We start from the raw sequence: 27,877 nt of genomic DNA, 5'->3' as shown, positions 1-27,877 counted from the left end.
ATGGCCGAAGAGGCCCTTGTGCCAAAAACACTCAAATACTACAATATCATAATATTAGTGAACAAGGAAAAAAAAAAAACATTAGATTCTATTCTATTTTTATATGTGGAAATAAAAGTAAACTTTAACTTTCTTCACATTTTTTTTTTTTTTAAATTAAGATAAACAAACAAACAAAACTACTGCTGTTATGACTATACTATTTTAATATTATGGGGCTAAGTGCTGCATTGCCCAAGAAATGAAATTCTTTTGAGTCATATTTATATTAATTGGCAGTTATATTTATACTGCCAATACATATGTCAGAGTTTCATGCTATTGCTGATTTAATTTGCTAAAATTTATATTTATTGTAGTAGGAGTTTTACTCTATAAAAAAAATAAAACAAATGTCTTTGCTTGCAGTTGAACTTTATTAGATTTACCAGATATCTTATGTTTGTGTTTCCTTGAGATTGAAGTAATGTAGTTTGTATTTTGATTTCATATATAGTAGAAGTGTTGTGTTTTTAAGGTTTCCAGGGTTTACGGACAGCCTGCTTATTGCCTAGGTCACCACTTAATCGAAGCAATGATTGGGAGGATGATCAGGATTCTTTAGATGCAATGGGAGATGGATCAACTGATCAAGATGGTCGTAATCAAGATGATAGTCCAGATAATCAGAGTGTACTTCGCCTCCTTGAAGATGGAGAAAAGGTGATAGAAAATATAGTGTAATAAATTATATCTGATTTAATTAATTTTATTGTTTTATCCAACAAAATTTTGAAAATTTTCTGTTATCATTTAGAATTGTCATATTGTATGTGATTTATGTGACAAAAAGTTGTTGGTTGTTTCTCCCTCCCAAGGCTGAGTGCAATTGAAGTATTTCATTTAGACTTGGTGTGTAATTCCAAATTTTTGCGCTGATATAGTATTTGTTGCATCTGGCAAAAAACAAAAAAAGTTAAAATCATCTCAGAAGGTTTGTAGAATATTCTTTTAGTGAATTCCTTATAATTTTAAAAAGTTTTTGCACTTTTCAGTTACACTTTGAATCAACAAGCAGATCACTTCAAAAGTGACCTTGGGAATAAAACAAAATCCATAAAAAGGAATACAGCATATGCAAATAAAAATAACAGACATCATCTCCTAAATATTTGTTTAACTTTTCTCCATGTACAGCTCTCTTGCTAGAATGGAATTACAGGTCACCCCCATATAAATTGTGGCAATCCTCGCACAACACAGTACTTGTATAACACAGTTTCGCTCTAATACAGTTTGAGAATTGCAGGAAATCTCGCATAAAACAGTATTTTTGTTCCGGGAAAACTCTGCTATTATGTTAGATGTAATTTTCAACATTTCCATTACTTTTTCTGAATCCTTGCTGTTCACTCGCTAGTCATTATCACTTTCATGGTATTTTTCTAAAGCACATTTCTGGAGCTTACTACCATAAAACAATAAAAACAATATGCAGTTTCCGATTAATTGGGTCTTTTCTGTTAGTGTAATCAGTTATAAACAAATGGTAAACTCAATCTTCTTGCATTTGCTATAGTACAGATAGCTGGAATTCTGTGAGTTTTCACGTTATTATGGCGAAATGTGTTTCCCTTCCATGAAATATTCAATCAGATGAAAAAAAAGCCCATGGAAGTTCTTCACATAAATAAGTTTTCAGAAACTCATTACTCCGTATCTCACTTGCATATATCACATTTGTTGCTACTTATGCATGCCATGTTGAGAAAAAAAAGAAAAAAAAAGAGTCATTGAACAGAAATATCAATTAGTTAGTATGTACATATTACAGTACTTATTAATTAAGCTATGTACGTAAGCGTAAATTTATTTTTATTTTGCTAACTGGAAATTATTCTTCCGATTTTCATGTATCATTAATTAAAAGGGGGGTACACTGTATTTTGTTTGGAGATCCCTGGGTCAGGTTCTGTGCTAGTTTGAGACCATAAAAAATTGTGACTTCGAAGAGTTCAGATGGTACACGAAATCTAGATGCTGCAGAAGACATTGTGCTTGGCAGCGATGAAGAGGAAGAAAATTAAATGGACGTACATTATCTGACATATAAGTATCACAGTTTGTAAAGTAAGATGTTTGTTCAGCTTTACTATTCAAGTTATTACTACTATAAAAATTAAGTTTTGATAGTTATAAAAAAAAAAAAAAATGGTGTATTTTTGTTAGCTTTTGGAATGTAACCCCCCCCCCCTTTTGTACTGGTTCTTAGTCCCTTATAACACGGTTTTGCATTACACGAGATTTTGTAGGAACCAAGCTACTGTGTTATACGAGGGTTACCTCTACAGATGAATAAATAGAAATGTAGTATCCTGAAAATCAAATACAGATGTCACAATTTCCTGTTTGCAAAGTCCTCTTTCCAAATAGGAAATTTAGTGGGTTTTATCAGTTGCCACTCATTTTGAAAGGCCTGAATTTAAACCCCTACTGGAGAAATTCTTAGGCCTCTTTGATTGGGACTGTAGTCATGTGAGTTATTCCCGACTTTTAAGCCTGTATAACATTGGCTCACAAACACACATAGGCATAATACATTATTAACTAAATTAACTGGTTGTGGTAATACTTTGCATTTGTCAATGCTGAACTTCAATTGCCAGTTGTTGTTTGTTATTTGGTTTTTAGGAGCATTAGCAACTAAGGCCATATTGCTCCGGGAATTTGCGGTGGTCATTCCCTGACCTTTCCACATCTTCCGTATTTGGTGGTGACGGGCTCAAACCCCGGTCTAATCAAGAAGCGTGTGCTACGCGTTGCTGCTCCTTCCCACCTGGCTACAGAGGTGCCAGTTGCCACTTCTCAGCCCATCTGCCTAACTTTTCTTGGTCTTGTTGCAGTAACTTATTGTCATTAACAACCTTTCCAATGCATGTATCATCAGCAAACGTGGACATTAATACTGTTCAAGGTTCAGGCCTAAATGGATATCAAATGAATTATTGAGGCTTGTGGGAGAGAAGAAATATGCATGGGATGCATATAATTTATCAGGCAACACAGAAGTCTGTGACAGATATAAGTCTGTAATCAAGTCACAAAGGAGGTTAGGCAGTCGAAGGCAGATTACAGGGAATCTTTGGCAAAGGACGCAAAGAAAAACAGCAAAGAGTTCTTTACTTATGTAAACTCTAGAAGGAAGGGGATGAATCAGATTGGTCCACTTAACATAGATAGCTCGACTATTGATGATCCTGCTCAAGTAGCTGATAAATTGAATGAATATTTTGCATCTACATTCACACATGAAGAGTTATTCAAAGAGGGGACTGCCAAAAGTTTATGAAACTTGACAGGGAGCTAAGTGATTTTATAATAACTGAGAGCAAAGTGGAGGAGAAATAGTTGAAGTTAAACATAAAAAAGGCACCTGAGGCAGATGGAATCTATCCAGTTGTAATTAAGGAGACAGCAAGGGAAGTAAGAAAACCCTTAGCCATAATTATGAGAGTATCCTTAGAGTCAGGAGAGGTCCTCATTGACTGGAGTTGTGTAAATGTATCCCCAATTCACAAAAGGGGGTTCAAAGTGTAACACACATAATTATAGACCTCTTAGTGTGACTTCTGTTCAAGGGGAAAATAATCGAGTCACTGGTTAAAGAGGTGATACAGGATAACCTAGACAAAACAGCAGCAATAGTTCATACACAGCATGGGTTTGTTAAGGGGGAGTCTTGTCTGACCAATTTGATTGGATACTATGGTGTGGTTACAAAGGAATTGGGTGTTAAAAATAATTTTGATATCATATACTTCAATTTCAGGAAAACTTTTGATACTGTTGCACATGGAAGACTGCTGTAAAAATTGGAGTGGTACGGCATTAAGGGCAAGTTACTGCAATGGATAAAGGGATGGTTGAGTGGGAGACGGCAGAGAGTGGTAATAAATGGACACTGCTCTACTTGGACTAATGTAATTAGCAGAGTCCCCAGGGTCCTGTGCTGGGCCCATTGTTGTTTTGTGTATTTATCAATGACATCGATGAAGGTATATCAGGCTTAATGTCCAAGTTTGAAGATGATACAAAGTTTGGTGGGGTGGTTAATGACATTAAAGACAGTATGCTACTGCAACTGGATCTAGAAAAGTTAGGCAGATGGGCTAAGAAGTGGCAACTGAAATTTAACCTTGACAAATGCAAAGTACTGCATTTGGGTAGCAGTAATCCAAAAGAAACGTACCAACTGTGCGCTACTACACTCAGTTAGGTGGAGAATGAAAAAGACCTGGGAGTATCTGTGCAGTCAGATATGAAGTTCTCTGAGCAGTACAGACGGGTTGCCAGAGCTGGTCATGAAGTTTTGTCAATGATATATAAGAATTTTTCTAGCAGAGACAAGGAGGTGATTATCTCTTTGTGTAAGGCAATGGTCAGGCCACACCTTGAGTACTGTATACAATACAGGTCTGGAGGCCTAATTTTAGGAAGGATGTAGAGTTGCTAGAACAAGTACAGAAAAGAGCAACAAGTTTGGTGAGAGGAACAAAGGGGTGCACTTATGAAGAAAGGCTCAAGTTCTGCAAGTTGCGACATCTGGAGACTAGGTACCTGCAAGGAGATCTGATTGAGGTTTATAAGACCTTGAATGATTTGAGCTGGCTTAATGCTATTTCCGCTTGCTCAGACTAAAACCCATGGAGTATAGATTCGAATTGAGGAAAGATAGTTGTAGAATAGATATGCAGAAGTTTGCCTTTAGCCAAGAGTAGTTGATTGCTGGAACAGACTTCCATCTGTTGTTGTGGAAGTTGGTAGCTTAAATAAATTTAAGGCTGAACTAGACAAACATTTGGAGTGATCGGATGCTTGAAATGGGAAGGGTTTTTTTTTTTTTTTTTTGGCTGATGTTCTATAAGCTTGCTTCCTTGCATCATATGCCTCAATCAATGCTAGTGCTAATGCTAATTAAGTCTGATATGCCTTCATCAATATCATTGATATATATACACAAAACAATAATAGGCCCAACACCGAACCCAGGAATACTCCACTAATAGCATTAGTCCACGAAGAGCAATGTCCATTTATTACCACTCTCCATCATCTCCCACTTAAGTCCAAGTAACAACTTGCCCTTAATGCCGTCTTATCTTATCTTTCTTCATGGATTAGGCAATGTGCCTGTTCCAATCTCGAAGAGGTCTGCCCATCTTTTCTTTGGTCTTCCTCTATCTCTTTTTCCTTTTGCTCTATATGTATAAGCTAATTTAGGGAATCTATTATCTTCCATTCTTTCTACATGTTCTTTCCATCTTTGTCTATATTCTTTAATTTTTGCAATTGAGTAAATCTTTAATTCCTTTCTAATATTTACGTTTGGTATTTTATCTAATTTTGTACATCCTTTGACATATCTTAAAAATTTCATTTCTGCAGCTTTTATTCTAATAATGTCTCTTTGTTTCCGTATCCATGTTTTAGAACCATAAAGAAGTGTTGGTATTGCCATTACTTTGTAAAATTTCAATTGTGTTTCTTTCCTTGTTTTCTTAGCCAGAGTTCTTTTTATTGTTCCACATATATTTTGAAATTTCTGGTTCATATCATCTTTGACATCATATGTTGTATCACATCCTAGATATTTAAAATGTTTTACTTGTTCTAATATTTTATTGTCTATAACTATTTTTGTTCTCACCGTATTTTTCCCTTTAAAAGCAGTTGTTCTAGTTTTCATCATCGATATTTTAACTTTATATTCTTCTGTTATTTGGTTTAATTTAAATGCTGCTCTTTGTAAATTATCTTCGCTATCTTGCCATACCACTCAAATTTGTATATCAGTCTTCCATGTGCAACAGTATCAAAAGCTTTCCTGAAATCCAAGTATATAATATCAAAATTATTTTTTGCATCCATTTCTTTTGAGACCACATACTGCATCTTGTTCAAATGATCTTGGAATGCTTTTAAATCAGGGATTCCATTATTTTCCCCGGAACAGAAGTTAAACTAACAGGTCTATATTTATTAGTGCTACCCTTTGAACCCCCTTTATGAATCGGTGATACGTTTGCACATCTCCAGTCCATGGGGATCTCCCTCTGAATCTAAGGATGCTCTCGTAGTTATGGCTAAGGATTTGCTTAATTCACTTGTTGCCTCTTTCAATGTAATTGGATAAATTCCATCTGCCCAAGGTGCTTTTTTTATGTTTAACTTCAACAATTTCTCCTCAACTTTGCTCTCAGTTATTTCAAAATCATGTAGCTCCCTCTTAGAGTTTGATAAACTTCTGGCATTCCCCTCCTTGAATAACTCCTCATGTGTGATGTAGATTCAAAATACTCATTCAGTTTATCAGCTACTTGAGCAGGATCATCAATAGTCGAACAATCTATGTTACATGGGCCAATCTGATTCATCCCCTTCCTTCTAGAGTTTACGTAAGTAAAGAACTATTTACTGTTTTTATTTACGTCCTTTGTGAAAGATTTCTTGTTATCAGCCTTTGATTGCCTAACCTCCTTTGTGACTTGATTACAGAACAGCTTATATCTTCCATAGGCTTCTGTGTTGCTGATAATTTAGATGCATCCCATGCATTTTTCTTCTCTGGAATGAGCCTAATTAATTCATCTGACATCCATTTAGGCCTAAACCTTGAACAGTATTTCTTAGTTGGAATGAAAAGCCTAGTAGTCTCCAAGATTAAGTCCCTGAAGGCTTCCTATTTAGAATTAAACTTTGGTAACATCATCAGTTGATCCTACTGTATGGAATTTAAAAACTATCTGAGATCACTGTAGTCACCTTTACGAAAGCAAAAACCCTTCCCTTTACCCTTGATGGTTGTTTCATCTTTAAGTAAATTCCAAATCAGTGTACTGTGATCACTGTCACCTAGTGGTTCCTTTATCTGTAAATTTTTAATGCATGAATAATCACTACTGAGAAGTGCAAATGTGACCCAAATTCACAAAGGAGGATCAAAGGGCTAAACAAGTAATTATAGACCTGTTAGTTTAACTTCTGTTCCAAGAAAATTAATGGAGGCACTGGTAAAAGAAGCCCTGCAGGATCATCTAGTCAAGACTTCAGTTATAGCTCGGACACAGCATGGTTATGTTAAGGGAAAGTCTTGCCTGACCAATTTGATTGGATACTATGATGTGGTCACAGAGGAACTGGATGCAGGGAATAACTTTGATATCATATATTTGGATCTCAGAAAGGCTTTTGACTGTTGCACATGGAAGACTGCTGAACAAATTGGAGCAGTATGGCATTGGAGGCAAATTGTTTCTATGGATAAAGGGATTGGGAGAAGACAGAGAGTGGTAATCAGTGGTCACTGCTCATCGTTATTACTGGAGTCCCTCAGGGTTTGGTGTTGGGTCCATTGTTGTTTTCTGCATTTATAAATGATATTGATGATGGTTTATCAAGCTTAATGTCCAAGTTTGCAGACGATACGAAGGTTGGCACGGTTGTTAAGGACTCTAATGACAGTACACTGCTGCAACAGGATCTGTAAAAGTTGAGCAGATGGGCTGTGAGGTGGCAAATGAAGTTTAACATTGACAAATGTAAAGTACTACATATGGGAAGCAGTAACCCCAGAGAAACGTATCAACTCTGTGGTACTACACCGACAGTGGTAGAGAACGAAAAGGACCTGGGGGTAATTGTGCAGACAGATATGAAGTTTTCTGAGCAGTGCAGAGTCTGCAAGAGTAGTTCATGGTGTCTTGTCAATGATATACAAGAATTTTTCTAGCAGGGATAAGGAGGTGATTATCCCCTTGTATAAGGCAATGGTCAGGCCACACCTTGAGTACTGTATACAGTACTCAAGGTGCCTCATTTTAAGAAGGATGTAACGATGTTGGAATGAACAGAGAAGGGCAACAAGATTAGTGAATGGAACAAAGTGTTGTTCTTATGAAGAAAGGCTTAAGGTTTGTGAAAATTGCAGTGTCTGGAGACTAGGCGCCTGTGAGGTAATCTGATTGAGGTGTATAAAGCTTTGAATGGTTTGAGCATGCTCAGTGCTGATGGATTCTTCCTCTTGCTCAGAATAATCACCTGAGAGGCATAAATTCAAATTGAGGAAAGACAGATGTAGAATAGATGTGCGAAAGTTTGTCTTTAGCCAGTAGGTAGTTGGTTGGTGGAACAGACTTCCATCTTTTGTTGTGGAAGTTGATAGCCTAACTAAATTTAAGGCTGAGTTGGACAGGTATTTGGAATGAATGGAGGGGTGAAATGGGAGAGTTCTTTTTTTTTTTTTTTTTTTTTTTGGCTGATGCTGCATAAGCTTGCTTTTTTGCATCACGTGCCTCTACTAATGCTAATTATGTCAAGATTAATACTTACTCTGGTTGCTCCTGGATCATGTTGCCGTGGCCCAGAGTGAAAAAAACGATTTTTCCTAAGCGATATATAGTGTGATTTTCCCAGTGATTATGTTCTGTTTTATTTCCTTTCGTACCTTCAGTTCTTTGTAAGTGGTTCTGTACTTAACAGACTTTGAGTAAGAACCTGGAAAGTAAAATCACCATTCTTTTCTTAGTATATTTTAAATCTATTCAATAACAAGCTAACTTCTCCAGGCGCTTGGTCACTAGGTGGCACCGCTCCTGCTTTCACATGGTGGGGTCTGGTTACCTGGGGAAAAATTTATCCTCCAGGGCAAAAAGGAGCAATGATGGATATAAATGACTATCTGCCTCTAGAGCCTTCAAGCTCGCCAGAGACATCACCTGATAATGATCTAAATCAACCAAAAAGGCTTCGTAGGGAAGCACAGTGCCGTGACTTTCCAAATTTTTTGGTAATTCCCTCCCTATCCACCCAGATGTCGGCAAGTAGTTATCACCATTTCTAATTCAAAGATATTTGGAATCCATCGCCCGATTACCAAAAATGGTGAAACTACTGCAATTGGGAGACCTCCTGATTGAAACAGCTTCCTCTAAACATTCTGAATGGCTGTTAAAAACAAAGACATTTGATGTGCTGCTGGTGTTTGTCACTCTCCACAACACCTTAAATTCTTCTAAAGATATTATCACAGAGTGGGACCTACTTACAGTCTCTGAGGAAGAACTAGTTCAAGAACTTAGCAGTCAAAAAAGTGATCAGTTCCAAACAAATAATGACCAAAAAAAATGGAAATATGATTACTACTAGATCCATCATCTTAACATTCAGCACTCCAGAATTTCCATTCACAGTAAAAGGTGGATATTTAAACTTCCAAATTGGCCCTTACATCCTAAACCCAATTCGCTGCTTTAAATGTCAGAAATATGGGCACTCTCAGAATGCATGCAAAGTGGATGCCAGCTGTCCAATTTATGGATCAAAAGACCATACACAAACAGATTGTTCAGCCTCAATTACTGTTTGCCCCAACTTCAAAGGAAACCACCCTGCTTTTTCCAAATCACGTGAAATATGGAAAACTGGGGGAAAAATCCAAAATTGAAAAGAATGTCACATATCCTCAGGCACGCAAACAGATTATGTTGACCATGCCTAGTCGATCCTATGCATCTCACACCGGAGATATTTGTCAACTGCAGTCCAAACTTCGAAATTGGCCCTTACATCCTAAACCCAATTCGCTGCTTTAAATGTCAGAAATATGGGCACTCTCAGAATGCATGCAAAGTGGATGCCAGCTGTCCAATTTATGGATCAAAAGACCATACACAAACAGATTGTTCAGCCTCAATTACTGTTTGCCCCAACTTCAAAGGAAACCACCCTGCAACCACCCTGCTTTTTCCAAATCACGTGAAATATGGAAAACTGGGGGAAAAATCCAAAATTGAAAAGAATGTCACATATCCTCAGGCACGCAAACAGATTATGTTGACCATGCCTAGTCGATCCTATGCATCTCACACCGGAGATATTTGTCAACTGCAGTCCAAACTTCAAAATTGGCCCTTACATCCTAAACCCGATTCGCTGCTTTAAATGTCAGAAATATGGGCACTCTCAGAATGCATGCAAAGTGGATGTCAGCTGTCCAATTTGTGGATCAAAAGACCAAACACAAACAGTTTGTTCAGCCTCAATTCCTGTTTGCCCCAACTTCAAAGGAAACCACCCTGCTTTTTCCAAATCACGTGAAATATGGAAAACTGGGGGGAAAAATCCAAAATTGAAAAGAATGTCACATATCCTCAGGCACGCAAACAGATTATGTTGACCATGCCTAGTCGATCCTATGCATCTCACACCCGGAGATATTTGTCAACTGCAGTCCAAACAGATGTGTCAGTTCTGCCCAGCACTTCTCTTGCTAATTTGGTTAAAGCAACCCTATCAACATTCAGAAAAGACACTCCTAAAACTAAAAGCGGTGAAGCCACTAATACTCCAATCAGCATTCCATCCGATATTCCAACAATTTCGAATGACACAGAAAAATGAAAAACTGCTAAAGACTCTATAAGAAAACCAAAGTACCCACCAACAATATGGAGGTGGATGAATGCAAAATTATGAGGAACCTATCCTGAAACTTCATGCCAATGACACAATGGATACTGGATGCCCCCATATTCCCAAAACAAGTGCTCCATACAAAAAAAAAACAGTCAGATGAATCATCCTCAGCTAATAATGCAATAATGCAAATAGATAATGCTAATAATGCAATTAGAAATAATGCAAAACATCATACAGTGGAACTGCAGTGGACTTTGCAGCCATTCAGATGACTTAAAGGATTTACTCACCCAATTTAATCCCATAGGCATATGCCTGCAGGAACCATTACTGTCACTGCAGGTCTTGCAAAATTTTCAAATTACTTCATGTACAGACGAGATAGAAGATCAGAATCTCTTGCATGGGAGTAGCTATTCTCAATAATTCTAATATTCCATTGAGGCCTGTCCAGTTACAAACCTCCCTAGAAGCTGTGGCAGCTTGTATTGAAAATTGGTACTTCAGTTACTCTTGTTTCTATTTACATTCTGCCATCTTTGCCATTTCTCCATTCAGAACTGGACAATCTCCTTACACAACTGCCAACAGCAATTTGCCTTTTCGGTGATTTTAATTGCCACCATTCATTGTGGGGATTATTATTATTATTATTAGCCATATGGTACAAGGAAGCCTGAGGCTTATGCTGCACCAGCCAAAAAAAAATTCTGAATTACCCTGAGAGAAAGAGAGAGAGAGAGAGAGAGAGAGAAGAATGATGAGGATATGTCCATCTGAGGACCCTGGGTGTGCCAAGCCCATACTCACCAGATGTGAGTCTCTGAAAAAATTCACTACAATGGATGCAAGAGGCAAATTAATTGAAGAGTTTTTGAATAACAGTGATCTAAATTGACTAAACTCTGTATCTCCCACATATATTCACCTACCTACAGGATCCACTTCTATAATTGAATTGTCAATTTGTTCACTGTCCATCTTTCCAATCATGACATAGTCGGTGTTAACCGATCCCTTTAATAGCTATCATTTTTCCCTGTAAATCCTGACCAATGATCCACTTTGAAGTTCAGAAAGGCAAATTGGGATGGCTATTCTGCCCAAATATGTCTAGACGGACTTTATATTCAAAAACAATCCATTAATAATATAACTGCATACATAACCAATCAGATTCTGACAGCATCCATTGCATCTATTCCAAATTCAATTAATTTAGTCTATAAGAGTATCTGTATGCCTATTTGCTCTGTTATTAATCAAAACACAGCTCCTGTATTTGAACAGCAGGCCTTAATCCCCACTAGTCTTTCTGGGTGTCTCTGGCACCTGGAAAGACACGTACTAGAGACATCTGGAAAGCACATTAATTATGACAAAATTATGAGTCTTACTGAATTTATTTAGATAATTTTAACTCTTATTTTAACTTTTCAGCAGTATAAAATCATTGTAATAACAGAAATAATATGATAAATTTTTGCATTTTATTTTGTAGATTAGTCACATGTTTCGCTGTGCAAAGATTCAAGGCCTAGACACATGTGAAGGTCTACTTCTTTTTGGAAAAGAGCATTTTTATGTTGTTGATGGATTTACTCTACTCAAGACAAGAGAGATCAGAGATATTGATTCCTTGCCTGCTAAGTATGTTTAACTTTTAATTTATATAGAACTCTTTCAATTCTGATTCATGCATGCTGCATGTAAGCATTCACTCATGTTCACCTTCACACAGTTTATTTCATTTGTTCCACTTGGATCTTTCCATACTGTTTGTTGTTGACCTTAGCTTTTTGTTCCCCCTTATCAGTACCTGTTTTACAAGGAAACGGCCTCTTTTTTTTTTTTTTTTTTTTTTTTATAATTCTTATTGTCATGATTAGTCTCATTTGGCATTTTTAGTCAAGTTGGGAGATAATTCTTTAGTATTCTTCAGTATCCCATGTCAACTATTCATGCAGTGGTTCCTTTATTGCTGAAAGTAAAATTGTAAACAGTGAAATTATACTTTTATTATAATTGGTCTTTTTGAAAATATATCACTAGATTTTTCAATAGAATATTAAGAGAAGTGTTAATGGTTATAACAGACAAGAATTCCAACACACATTAAATATCATAGATCACTGGGTCACTGGCCATCCCCAGATGTCTGACAGTTGTTATATATTACATTTCATCACACAATTTTCACAGAACAACTTATTGTCATAACTGAACGTTCATGATCCCTGGAGTTTTATCTTATCTTTCTAACTACCTAAAGGGAGTCATACACTAACCTTCACAAATTATCATTTAAATTATGGCAATATCAAATTACAAATTTTAATGATAACAGTTCAAATACTATGACAAGTAAGTCTTGTCAAAGAAAAAAGTGGGAAGGGTGAGATGATAAAAAGAATTTGTGCTTACATTTGTGAAGGAGGACACTTTGAATATTTACATCCCTGTTCCATTACAGTCCTATTCTGCTATATAGTGATTATTCAATTTAAACCTATCCTAACTGCTATTATAATTGTTTTTAGTAGTATTATTCGTATAGAGCAAATAAAGCTCCTGGATTTAGCTGCACCAGCTAAAAATCAATAAACAAATATTAAAATATATATAAATAAAATAAAAATAAATAAATAAACTATCTATGTGATTCCTTCCTCATGTAGGCTTACAACTGCCTTCTACAGTATGATATTGAAATTCCTATCTTTACAAGCAATGTCATCAATGGGACACAGTGGTCCCTTCTTGCCACCTGTCTGCATTTCAGGAAAACATCATCCTCCCCCCCCCCCCACCATATTGTAACCACCAAATTCCTTTCTTCGTCTATTTTTTTTTTTTTTTTTTTTTAATTCGACTTCACATGGTATTGTGAAGGGAAAATCACGTTTAATCAATGTAGGATGGTGTAACAAGTGTATACATTATTTTGGGATTTATGTTTTGTTGATTTCCTTGATTGATTTATGTTGATTTCCTTATTTAAAATCTTGTATTAAAATACCACTTCTGCTTCTCTGTCTATCCCTAAAATGTGACAAAGTTATCCTGAAGAAGGGCTGCTTGATGCTGTTCATTTATCACCCTTCCAATCTTGATATCATCTTCAAATTTCAACATCACATTCTTATCCCATCATTCGTGTCATTTAAGAAAATCAGAAATAATAGTGGTTGCAGCGTCCACCCTTGAGGAATCCCACCCTTACATTAGTCTAAGGTGAGTAACCACAACCCTCTGCCTCCTGCCCTGTAGCCACCTTGTGATCTGAGCATGCTCCAGCTCTCAAGAAGGATTGAGTCAAATGCTTTGCTATAAAATCAAATATTTTCAAAATTATTTTGTACTTCTGACTTGACGGACTTCATGAAACCAGCCAACTAGATTGATTAAACGTGATTTTCCCTTCACATGGTATTGTGAAGGGAAAATCACGTTTAATCAATCTAGTTTAACCAATGTAGGATGGTGTAACAACAAATATTAAAGCAAATGGAAGAATTTTATTGAAATCTTTATAATATTTTATTCGACAACTGGATCCAACACCAGAGATGAAGAAGCTGTACTATAAACTATGGTAAAAGAAGTATAAGATGCTATAAAATCAATGAAAAATTGTGAAGCAGCAGGACCAGATAAAGTCACTTTTGAAATGTTGAAATCTGTAGGCCAGCCGGTCAGGGCTGTACTTACACTTCTTGGGACACCGACTGGGCTAGCCAGGTGGGTAAAGTGCCTGCCTGGCAACCTAAAGGTCACGGGTTAGAATCCTGCCTCGGGCTTGGATCAGAATAGAAAATGCAAAAACCTTGGGAGATGCAATATGGCCACAGAAGCTGATGCACCAACAACTAACAAAAAAAAAAAAAAAAAACTTCTTGGGGACCCGAGGCACCAAGTTCTTGTGGGGCCCCTTTAAAGATACCAGAGGCAAAAAAAAAAACCCAATTATTTTTACCAATCTATTTAAACACAAACATTGTAATATTGTAATACTGTGAAACATAAAGAAGAATACTGAACTAAACTGTGTCGCAACAGCCCATGAGGGTATGATGACCAGCCAGCACGGCTTTGGCGGGTCATCACGTAGTCAGCGAATCAACTTCCATTGCCATGTTTTGTGACCAGAGACCACTGCCCTTTCACAAGTAGCTCCTCATTTCACATCACAATGCTGGGTGAACACCATAAATTTGGGCCCCAACCGGAATCAAACTGGGCCGCCTGTACTTTCAGAACTGAGCACAAATCAAACTGGGCCGCCTGTACTTTCAGAAATACACAAATAATTATGACAAATTACTGTAATTACTAATTTTATTACAAAAACAATTAAGTATTTAAGTGTAGTTGTTGCAGACCCCAGGGTTTCCCCCCCATTAGCTGCTGGTTTTTGCTTCTCATGGTAAGGCTCGTGCCATAACCGGTAACCTGCGTATAGTGTTTTATGTGTAAATTTGTGCTCTGTTCTGCTGTTATGTTGTGTGACTGGTGCCTGGCATTTTACCAAAAGTCCCATCCTAGTATCAGGATCAGCAAACAGACAAAGCGCCTCAAGAAGATATTCCTGTCTTCTTGACTCCTGAATACTGTACTTTTCTTCCATATTTGAAGCATTATTGTAACTTTGTCCTCTGCAGTTTGTAATATCAATTGATAAATCTCTTAAATCTTTTTTTAAATAATTTTTTCTATATATTCAGCACTGTGATGTTCTGTAGGAAGGAAACCTAAAAATTATTTGATGATACCATTTTGTGACATATACCTTATAATAAACACTAACTGATCGACTTGGCTGTCAGAGGTTGAATCAACAATAATAAAAAAATGTTTTACTTCTTGAATTTCAGAAACCACCACCTTTTCAACTTTTTCTGCCATCAATTCTATAAATTCATCACAGGTTTTTTTTAAATGGTAATTGTTTTTGCTGGGTTCACAATTAGCATACATCTCTATGTGATTTCTTAAAATTATCAAATTTACACAAATATTTTAGGCAACTTAAGTATTACCACTATATTCCGTATAAATTTTGTCGTTACTACCCCTAAAATCCTAAATCAAGTTTACTCAAAAGCTTAACAGTAGCAATAATTCTGTTTAAAATATCTCGCCAATAATTTTCTTCTTACTGAATTTGTTTCATTAGTTCTGTGTCAATACGATCCAAAAAAATTGAAAGTCTCTTAAAATAAACACACTTACCATTAATGTGATCTGATTAAAAAGACTGTACACCACTTGTTTTTGTCACAGTATTGTGAGAAATATTTTCAGAATTTTGTCAATGTTCAGAAATGTCAATCCAAATCCATCATTAATGATATTGTATATATATATTCATATTTGAAACATTTTCTTCTTTGGCATAGTTGCTGCTATTATGATTAATGCCTTTTTAAATATTAGTATATCATTGTTTTAATTCCTGCTTCATTTAATTCATTGTTTATTGACAATTTCAGATTTTTAATTCAAATGAGATTATAGTAACATAGCTTAAGAGTAATATAACTGATAATGATATTGATTCAATATAAAAAAATTAACACTTGAATCAATTTATATTTTAAGAGTAAGAAAGCAAAAAGCTTTCAATTAGGGAAATGTATGCAGTCACAATAAATAACGAAACATTACATATATATGATATTTAAATGTTCTGTTACAACAGAACAGAATAAAAATTTATTAAACTAGAGCACTACTTTCAGAGAGATAGATACATATATTTACTTCAGCTTGCACTCCTATGTATCACACTTTAATTTGGCACATCAACAACTAAACTAAATGTTACAATTTTCAGGTCTCAGCTTATATAGATTTTCAAATCCATGGGTGGTCCCATGGATTTGAAAATTTCCATATAACCAACTGATTTTGAAAGACTTGGTTATGCATTGTTCGCATCTCTGGCTTTACAGCAATATAGCTGCTGCTGTAAAAAGAATGAATTAAGATATTAGGGCCATAATTTCTTATATATACCCATATAGGTATTATGTCTGTAAATTGCATGTGTTCTCTAGTCAGTTTGCCTGTTTTGCTGGACAAAAAAGGGAAAAACTTTGCTATCTATGCCTGAGACCGACTAACTCAGCTACGAAGTGAAAAAAGCCCATTAAAGTTCCTTGCATCATCGAAGGGATTCAAACCCGGGTCTTTTCCACCCGGTGTGAGGAGGATTGTAATGATGCCACTATGCTTTCTTGTGTTCATGCCAGTGGAAAAGATTAAGCTATATTCCTAACAGAAATAATACGCCGTGGTGAACCTGTTCTACTGTTAACATGCTATTAGAGAATAAGGAGAGAGGAATTTTCCTTTATTCTGGAAATTAATCTGTTCTTTCAGAGAAATGAATCATTCACACTTTCGGTAAATTTCACCTGTCTCTGTTTACACGGTAGGTACAAGTGGACCCTAGTTTAGATCAAGATGTTAAAAAAAAAAAGAAATTGCTTTAAAAATTTGAGATTACACAGGCCTTGCAAGGCCCAATGCTAGTGCCTCATGTGCCTATTTATAAGTACAGCCCTGCAGTCAGTGTGTAAAGCTCTAGCCAAACTATTTTCAAAATGCCTTCTACTTAACAAAGTACCTGTAACAGGGAAAAATGCAGAAACCATCCTACTGCATAAAAAAGGTGAAAATGCAGATTTAAAAAACTACCAACCAGTAAGCCTATTGCCAGTTGTCTGCAGAGTTTCCCCAAAGATACTTTTGAGAAGGATAGGAACAGTACTTGATGCAACGCAACCCAAAGAACAAGTTGGTTTCAGAAGCGGCTTTAAGTACATCCACGATGTACTTAAAGCCGCTGCACTGCGTGGATGAGATCCACGCAGTGCAGCAAGTTTTAGAGTGGCACAATGAATACAACCTTCCATTATGTATAGCCTTCATCCACTATGAAAAAGCATTCAACTCAGTCACAAAACAAGCAATAATCAACCATGGTTTAGACAGAGCTTAAATCAATATTCTCCAATCAATATATGAAAGTTTGACTGTATCTCTATGGATCAACAATGAAGTTCAGATCAACGTAGAAAAGTCATATGACAAGGAGACACAATCTCCCCAAAATCATTTCTGCCTGTTAAGATGATATTTTTTGCAAGATAAACTAGGATAATAATGCACTCAAGATAATTGGAGATTACCTGAATTACTTACAATTTGCAGATCCAAAGATCCAAAAGAATTGCAGCAAAACATTGAAGAACTATATAATAAAAGCAAGAAGAAAGGATTTGAAGTGAATATCAAGAAAACGCAGGTTATGTTCAACAAATTTACCAGACCAAAGAAAATCATCTAATGGACAAGAACTAGAAGTGGAACGGTATGTTTATTTACCTTGGACAAGAAATTACAACAGATCAAAACATCATGATGGAAATTGAACAGCACATAAAATTAGAATGGCAAGAATTTGGAAAGCTTAATGCAGTCTTTAAGACAAACTTGCCACCCTGTCTCAAACAAAAAGATTTTGATCAGTGTATCCTCTCTGTCCTAACATATGGTTGTGAAACATGGATATTGAAAGCCAAAGCTTTACAAAGAGTGAGGGTCATATTGAGAAGTACAAATAAGTGAATTTTAAACATAACCAAAAGAAACAAAAAAAAAAAAAAAAAAAAGACATGGATTTGCCAACAAACCACGGTCTGTGATATCATTGAAAGAAAAGGCACTTAAAATGGAAATGAGCAGGACACATATCAAGAAAAACTAATGATAGATAGTCCAAACGAATTTTGGAATGGGCGTGACTTGACTGTAAATGCCCAAGAAAAAGATAAAAGATGAGGTGGATTGATGAAATCGCAAAATTTGCTAGTGTACAATGGCAACAGAAAGCATAAGACTGCAGTTGCTGTAAACATATTAAGGAGGCCTTAATCCTGCAGTAGCTGGAGATGATGATATCCGTGGTGTGTGTGTTTTATAGATGAATATATTATTATCAGTGTATTAGGTGGAGGTGCTGAACTGTCAGGTGTAATTATCATGGAAAAATTGAGAACACGTGCATGGTAAAAACAGAATACCTGAAATAAAATAAAATTAAAGTTTAACATAAAAATAAATGATAGTACCTAAAGCTGTGGGTCCTATGACTTGAACTACTTCATCATGGAGATCGGCAGCAAAAATCATAGGAGCCACTGCAGTAAGCCTGGTCTGTTTCTGTTATGATGTAATGCGTACATTTACATCATAGCCAACCCGACAGCGACCAAAAGGAAGGATTAAAATTAAAGAATATATAAAATAATAAGAATAAATAAAGTAAAGCTAAAATAATGCTGATAGAATCCTGTAGAAACAAAAATTAATGAAATCCAAAAGAAGGCAAATAAGAAAATCAATTTGTGTTCTCAGTTTTTCCATGGTAATTACTACCTGACAGGGCCCCAGGTGCCAAGCGTTTCTGTGGCCAAGCGATTCTTGCATGTTTATAAAGCATTTTTCCTCCCAGCGACAGAATTTTCCTTGTAGTATTAAAATTTTCTGTTAAGTAGCTCTACTTACTTAAAAGCACTAAGAAGAGAGCCCAGAAGAAGGCAAATACCTTTTACTTTAATTTAGCTAGCCGTATTAACTTAATAACTAACTCTACGCTTGACCACCAAGCGGCACTGCTCCTGCCTCCCCGTGGCAGGGCCGGTAATCTGGGTGGTAAAGGCAAACCCCCAGGTCCAAAAGGAGCCATCATGGATAAAAATCATTATCCAAACTCAGATCCTTTGAGCTCAAGAGAAGAAGCTTCTAACACTGACCATGACTCAAGTCAACCTAAAAGACTATGAGGAGAAGCAGAATGTCATGACGATTGTCTCAACTTCCTGGTGAGTCATTCCCTATCCACCCAACCTGTGGGTAAGTTATCACCATTCGTAATTCAAAAAATCTTCGAGTCTATTGATGGATCACCAAAATGGTTAAAAGACTGCAATCCAGATACCTTCTGATAGAAACAGCCACCTCAAAACATTCTGAGCGACTGTTAAAAACAACATTTGGTGGGTTGACAGTATCAGTTACTCCCCACAAAACACTAAATTCATCAAAAGGTGTCATCAGCGAGTGGGACCTAATTACAGTCTCCGAAGAAGAACTACTCCAAGAACTCAGCAGTCAGGATGAAATAAATGTAAAATGGATCATGACGAAAAAAGATGGAATACTTACTCCAACAAGATCCATCATTCTGACATTTAGCACTCCAGGCTTACCATCCTCTTTTAAAGGTGGTTATTTAAACTTTCGGATTTGACCATTACATCCTGAATCCTGTTCCTTGCTTTAAATGTCAGAAATACAGTCATTCCCAGCAGGCTTGTCGAGGGGAAGCCATATTTCCCATTTGCGGCTCTAAAGATCACACCCAAGCAGATTGTTCAGTCAAAATCCCTGTTTGTCCAAACTGCAAAGGAAGCCATCCAGCCTTTTCCAAAACTCGTGAGCTACGGATAACAGGAAAGAAAATACAAAATCGAAAATAAAGTCACGTTTCCTGAGGCACGTAGACAAGTTATGTCGACCATGCCTAGTGGTCGTTCTTATGCAGATTTCACTCGAAACTTTGTTTCTGCTGCACCTCAAACGGATGTATCAGTTCCACCTAACACCTCTCTAGCGAATTGGCTTAAATCTACACTTTTAACCTCTAAAAAAGATAATCCTCATAATCCTCCAAAAAGAAACTAGCAAAGCCACAAATACTCCAATCAGCATTCCTACTCATACCCGATCAGTCCCAGTTGAAAAAGAACAATTAAAATCTGAATCAGTCTCTAAAAGAATGAAATCTCCCACCAAAAGTATGGATGTAGATGAGCTGCTAGATAATGAAGAGCCCATTCTAGAACTCCATAACCCCCACATTCTCAAAAAAGGACCAGAAAAAATGCCCCGTGTACAAAAAACAGTCAGATGAACCATCCTCAGGTAAACGTAAATAATGCATAACATCATACAGTGCAATTGCAGAGGACTAAGCAGTCATTCTGATGACTTAAGAGATTTAATAGCTCAATTCAATCCCATAGGTGTATGCTTACAGGAAACATTCTTGTCACCCCGAGTTTTGCCAAATTTTTCAAGTTATACCATTTACAGACGAGATAGGAACTCAGAATCACCTGCTCGTGGAGGAGTTGCTATTCTTGTTAACGCTAGCATACCATCCACGCTGATCCAGTTGAGAACTACCCTAGAAGCTGTGGCAGCTCGCATTGCAATTGGCACATCATTTACCATTGTTTCCATTTATATTCCGCCATCTGCACCACTTCTGCTTTCAGAACTTGACAACCTCATTGCACAACTCCCATTTCTCTTTTTGGTGACTTTAATGGACACCATCCATTGTGGGGATCTGCCACAATGGATAGAAGGGGCAAATTGATGAAGGAATTCATGCATAATAATGATCTTAATTTATTAAATTCTGGATCTCCTACCTACATCCACTTAGCAACCGGATCTGTTTCTGCAATAGACTTGTCACCATCCATATTTCCAATCATGACATGGTCGCTATTAACCAATCCCTTTTACAGTGATCACTTTCCAATTATTTGCTTGCTACAAACGGGTAACTCCAAATCCTGATCAACAATCCATTTGGCAGTTTAAAAAGGCAAACTGTGGTGGCTATTCTGCCCAAATACTCTTAGACAGATTTTATGTTCAAAAACAACATATTGATGACGTAAACACTTGCATAACCAATCAGATTCTGACTGCAGCTAAAGCCTCCATTCCAAAATCCATGCCATATCGAAAACACAGAAATTACTGGTGGAATACAGATTGTTTAATTGCCAAACAGGGAAAAAACCGTGCATGGAATAATTTCCGCAAGTATCCCACCACTATAACCTAATTACTTTTAAAAGGCTAAAAGCGAATGGGATCCATGGATTTCTTTTGCCTCAACCATCACCAAAGACATGGATACACGGGTTGGTTGTTGTTATTTTGTTATTTTGATTTTTAAGGAGCATTAGCAACTAAGGCCATATTGCTCCGGGATATGCAGTGGTCATTCCGTGACCTTCCTGCATCCTCCGAATTTGGTGGTGACGGGCTCGAACCCCGGTCTAATCAAGAAGTGTGTGCTTCGCACTGCTGCTCCTTCCCACCTGGCTACGGAGGCGCCAGGATACACCGGTCATCTGGAAAAGAATACAGGCATTAAATGGCAAATTTGCTCGGCTGCCCTCTCCGATACTTCATTGGAAAGGGAAAGACATTTCTACTCCTGAAGAAGTTGCAAATGCATTAGCAGAATCATTGCAAAAATCTCAGCTTCTGCAACCTATGCGTCCACCTTCCAGAATATCAAAGCAGGTGCAGAATGGTATAAAATCAACTTCTTCACATGCCGTTCATTCCCGTACAACCAACCGTTTACATTAATAGAACTTCAAGAATCATTAAACAGATCTTCCAATAGAGCTGCAGGTCCAGATGGAGTTTATTACATTCTTCTAAAGCATTCACTTGGAGAAGACTTGAGAACCCTATTCATTTTTTATAATCGGATCTTCTCCGAAAATGCCTTTCCTTCTTCCTGGCTCCATTCGTTCGTTATCGCCTTACCAAAACCAGGAAAAGATCCTTCTTATGTTGAAAATTACAGGACAATATCTCTTACGAGCTGCATAGGAAATATTTTCGAAAGGATAATTAATACTAGACTCACTTACATCCTGGAGTCAGAGAATTTCCTTCCAGAACAACAGTATGGCTTTCGGAAGAATAGCTTCCTTGCACAATTGAAATTTGATGTTCGTTTCTACCGGATCCCAGGCCACATTGGGATCTCAGGAAATGATTTGGCAGACACTGCAGCCAAATCAGCAAACCTATTTAACTTTTGCCAGTTAGTCCCCTATACAGACTACAGGCCAGTAATTCGAAAGAAACTGGTATCCCAATGGCATGGACAGACTACAAACAAGTTATATGAGATTAAGCCTGTAATTGAACATTGGCAGTCTAGTCTGCGCAGGAACCGAAAAGAGGAAGTTGTTCTATCTCGGCTCTGCATAGGACATTGTCACTTGACACATTGCTATCTGCTGAGGGCAGACGATCGTCCTATGTGTAGAAATTGACACCATTTTAACAGTCCGTTAAAATGGTAAACATATTTTAATTGAATATCCGTCCTTTTATAATGACCACTGTTTATGTTTTAGCCATCTGTCTGAACCTTATACACTCAGACAGATTTTATCGGACAATGACAACATGTCAGCTATTTTTAGGTTTTTACAACTTATTAATCTAAATAATTCTATTTAGAATATTTTTATTGTTTTATGTTATATGAACGTTTTATATTGTATATTCTTTTACAATAATATACAAATAAAATTATATTCTACATCCTTTTGACTTGGCGCATTATAGCCTTAGATCCTAATGCGCCATAAAACTCTAAAACAAACAAACAAACAATCGGAAGAATAGATCAACGCTGGACATGCTTATCAAAGCTGAATCTCATATCTGCAATGCCTTTGACATGAAACAAAATCTAGACACTGGACACCATAATCGTGGTCAATTTAGATCTTGAAAAGGCATTTGATACTACATGGCGTCATGGTATTATTAGGGACTTTTATCATCTGGGGCTTCAGGGCCATTTTCTAGAAATAATTCAAAATTTCCTGCAATTACGTTCTTTTCAGGTCCAATATAAAAAACGTACTCTCTACCTCTCACATTCAGGAAGAGGGAGTCCCGCAGGGATCAATACTTAGTCCAACACTGTTTTCAATCTAAGTTAGCAGCATGACACAAGATATCCCAAAAACTGTTCAAACTTATATGTATGCAGATGATCATACCATTTCATGTCAATCTCAAAGTATGAATACCATTGAACGGCAGCTACAACTTGCCATAACCAAAATAGAATCCTGGACTTCACGGAATGGTTACAGACTCTCAGAAAAAAAATGCACTGTCACTCACTTTTGCAAGAAGCGAGCTCTCCATCCCAAACCTGAACTTCAAATAAACAATACTCCAATCCCGCTTGTTGATACCGTTAAATTTCTTGAAATAACATTAGACAGCAAACTAAATTTCCAAGCACATATCACTTATTTGAGAACTTCTTGCATGAAGCATTTGAATATACTTCGATCGGTTTCATCAGTGTCATGGGGAGCTAAACATCAGACACTTTACTGCATCTTTATAGAAGTTTAATCTGTTCACGGCTAGATTATGTTGTCCATTGTATGACTCTGCCCGGAACACTACTTTAAAACGGTTAAATGTGATCCATCACAGTGCTCTGAGGACTGCACTAGGAGCTTTTAGGAGTTCTCCGATCCAAAGTCTTTATATTGAAGTGCATGATCCCCCATTACACCTGCATAGAAAAACGCTACTGCTTCATATGCTGCTAAGATCCGGAGTCTACCATCGCACCCAAGTTGGGAGTATCTTTATAATACTCGTTGGGAAGCCTTCTATGAGAGCAAGCCAAATGAAATAGACCTGCCTTGCTCAGGATCAAAGAGCTTGTTCACGGTTGGAATGTCAAATTAAATGAATTTTTCAAGACACAACTGCACCTATGTGTCTGTCTCTCAAGATGTACATTTCCTCCATTGGGTGAAAAATATGATACCTGCCTGCAATATCAGACACCTTTCTGCAATATCAGACAGTTACATTCAGCTCATGCTACTATGAATATCCATGCCTGTAAAATTTATACAGATGGTTCAAAAACTGACAGTATGGTAGGTGCTGCAGCAGTTTTTCCATTATTTACAATTTCATCCACACTACCGCTAGCTTGCAACGTCTTCACAGCTGAATTGTATGCCATTAAGTTAGCGCTTAGTAAGAGCTTTCCATCTCATTGAGCTTTCCATCTCATCTGTCATAATTTACACAGACTCCCTGAGTGCTGTCTCTGCCATAAGGAAGAATTTCTCTTCTCATCCTACTTTGAAACAGATTCATTCCCAGCTATTTTCTTTCAGTATGTCTAATCAGTCAATCAGTTTTTGCTGGATCCCTGGCCACTCAGGCATTCTGGGAAATGAAAGTGCCGACTTTGCCATTAAACATCCTCAACCTGCTCTCTCACAACATCCTCAGGTTCCTCACTCTGACTATAAGTCTGTCATATGCAAAGCGTGCTACCATAAATGGTCACAGACCTGGAAAAGTGACACCAACAATAAACTCTACCAGATAAAAGAAGATCCAAAGCTGTGGCTGTCTGGCGTCCGACGAAACAGATGAGAGGAAGTGGTACTGGTATGACTCAGAATTGGACACATTCATGATACTCATCTCTTTCTATTATTGGGAGAAAACCCACCACAGTGCTCATCCTGTCAGACGCAATTTACTGTCCGTCATTTTCTGGTAGATTGTCCCTTACATTCAACCATCCGGTCAGACACTTTTCAGTCACTCTCCACATTGAATATATCACCTGATTTATCTAATTTCTTAGAAAATGAAGCGAATATTGCAGAACGTTTATTATATCTAAAACATATTGGCTTGTACAGAAGCATATAATTTAACCTCTCTCACAATATTCTTGTAAATTAACGATGAACAGACACAATTTGGCCTTAGTAGCCCTTGTGTCGTTAAATTGAATAACAACAACAACTGACAGTTCAGCACCTCCACCTAATACACTGATAATAATGTATTCATCTATAGTAGTAGTAGTAGTAGTAGTGGCATGTGATGCAAGAAAGCAAATGTATGAGCTTATGCAGCATCAGCCAAAAAAAAAAAAAAAATCACGCCATTCCCTCCAAATGCCTGTCCAGTTCCTCCTTAAATTTATTCAGCCTATCAACTTCCACAACAAAAGATGGAAGTTTGTTCCAGCAATTAACCACCCGCTGGCTAAAGGCAAATTTCTGCACATCTATTCTACATCTGTCCTTTCGTAATTTGAATTTATGCCCCCTTAGGTTCGTAATCTGAACAAGTAGAAGGATCCCATCAGAATTCAGCATGCTGAACCCATTCAAGGCCTTATACACCTCAATCAGATCACCGCACAGGTGCCTAGTCTCCAGCCACTGCAATTTGCAGAACTTAAGCCTCTCTTGATACGAGGATCCCTTCATTCCCCTCACCAATCTTGTTGCCCTTCTCTGTACACGCTCAAGTAAATCTACATCCTTCCTAAAATGAGGATCCCATCAGAATTCAGCATGCTGAACCCATTCAAGGCCTTATACACCTCAATCAGATCACCGCACAGGTGCCTAGTCTCCAGCCACTGCAATTTGCAGAACTTAAGCCTCTCTTGATAAGAGGATCCCTTCATTCCCCTCACCAATCTTGTTGCCCTTCTCTGTACACGCTCAAGTAAATCTACATCCTTCCTAAAATGAGGCCTCCAGACCTGTACGCAGTACTCAAGGCGTGGCCTGACCATTGCCTTATACAGAGGGATAATCACCTCCTTTTCCCTGCTAGCAAAATTCCTATATATCATTGACAAAACCCCATGACCTGCCCTGGCAGCCTGTCTGCATTGCTCAGAAAACTTCATATCTGCCTGCACAATTACTCCCAGGTCTTTTATATTTTATTGTGGTTGCCGGTTTTTTCTGCTTTTACTAGTAGTACCCTGGATCCATAACCCAGTTTAATATATTTTTAATTATTTAATTTTTTAATACCTCTTCTTGTTTTCTAACACTCTCAGAAATTTCATTACTTCTTATTTTTATCAATATTATATGTCTTTTATATATATACACAGTATTATTTGTTAAATATATATATATATTAGTTTATGGAGAAGAGTATTTCAGAAGAGATATCTAGGTAAATGCGAAAGTAAAGTATGTTACACAGGCACAAAAGATAATATACAAAAACTCATTGCTCTGTACCTACAATTTAGGTGACTTCTTCTGGGTCAACCACCCATATTGAAATTGGGAAAAAGAAATACGCAAGCATGAGTCGGTTCTCTGTTTCTGTAGAGATCAATATGCACTATGGCAAAATCAATTTTGAGGTTATATAACAAATAATAGAATTTAGGATTATATAAAATATAATAAAAATTAAGAAATTTAAAATTTATGTAATGCATAGTACACATTAATCATCTAACCTTACAGAGAACAAAAGATATAAGGTTAAAAACTAAAGCAAAAATAAAGCATGTGGTATAAGCAGACTTACCATCTAAGTCTGCACAAAGGGGATGCTCTTACCAAGAAAGACTTAAGTTCTGCATATTGTAGCACCTAGAGACTAGGCAGCTGCAAGGTGATCTGATTGAGGTGTATAAGGCCTTGAATGTTTTGAGCAGGCTCAATGCTAATATGATTCTTCTTCTTGCTCAGATTACGAACCTGAGGGGACATAAATTCAAATTGAGGAAAGACAGTTGTAGAATAGATGTGTGGAAATTTGCCTTTAGCCAGTGGGCTAAAGTTGATTGCTGGAACAAACTTCCATCTGTTGTTGTTGAAGTTGATAGCATAAATAAATTCAAGGAAGAACTGGACAAACTTTTGGAGCAGTTTGGATAGGTGAAATGGGAAGGTTTTTTTTTTTTTTTTTTGTCTGATGCTGTATATGTTTTTTTTCTTGCAGCATATGCCTCTTCTAATGCTAATTTCCAATCATAGTAACTATATTTGGACCTTACTGCAGCCAAAAAAGAAATGGAGTTGTGTATAATGTGTAGCCCTCTAGTGAGAATTAGGAAGTGGCCTATGTTTCCTATGTCCAACACACCCCTGTGTGTTGGACATAGGAAAATGTGTGTTTATATGCATGAAATTAGCCAATAAGTTATATATTAGGTTCAGGCATAATGAAACGTGGTGATAGTGAGGTGGTGCAATTGGCTAATGGTGTAGGAATGACAGTACCTGAACTTCATGAAGGTGAAGGAAAAAAGTATAAAGTAGTTTCTCCTCCATGCTCAGGTTGCACTAAATATTTTGAAGAAATAAGAATGAAAAGTATAGGATAGTTGAAAGTTTGATGCAAGATATAAGGTAAAGCTTGGGTAAGCCTGGAATTGCAAGCCTATTCATATGATAGGACCGTGAGCTGAATTTGCAAGTCATTACGCAGGAACCTAAGTGGGGTGATGTCTATATACAGCCATAATGACACAGAAAAGCGTGGAGGGGGAAAAAAAAAAAAGGTGAAATCGAATACAGCACAATGTGGAATAAATATAGCGATATGAGAGAAAATGTAAAGAAAAGTGGAATAAAAAAAAAAAATAAGGTATAACTGCAGCCATTATCAACCCACTGTAGGATGGAAGCCTCCTCAACAATTCATGCTGAGGGACATGGGCCATAATCTACCACACTGGTCCAGT

The 27,877-nt window shown here is 37.0% G+C and overlaps 1 protein-coding gene across 3 annotated transcripts in view; it reads left to right on the top strand.

The window, feature by feature from the left end:
• bchs (WD repeat and FYVE domain containing 3 bchs) overlaps positions 1-27,877 on the top strand; it is a 1,877,108-nt gene that overhangs the window by 1,209,127 nt on the left and 640,104 nt on the right. For all 3 annotated transcript variants that reach the window (XM_090389621.1, XM_090389619.1, XM_090389620.1), the window contains exons 49-50: positions 518-702; positions 11,957-12,105. In XM_090389621.1, coding sequence (XP_090245747.1) covers positions 518-702; positions 11,957-12,105 — 334 coding nt within the window. The remainder of the gene's footprint in view (positions 1-517; positions 703-11,956; positions 12,106-27,877) is intronic.

This window comes from Mastigoproctus giganteus, chromosome 2 (assembly GCF_048544385.1).
Source record: "Mastigoproctus giganteus isolate SK-2022 chromosome 2, ASM4854438v1, whole genome shotgun sequence".
Taxonomy (NCBI): domain Eukaryota; kingdom Metazoa; phylum Arthropoda; class Arachnida; order Uropygi; family Thelyphonidae; genus Mastigoproctus; species Mastigoproctus giganteus.
Note: the sequence above shows the minus strand (reverse complement) of the source record. Positions and strands in the feature narration are given on the sequence as shown.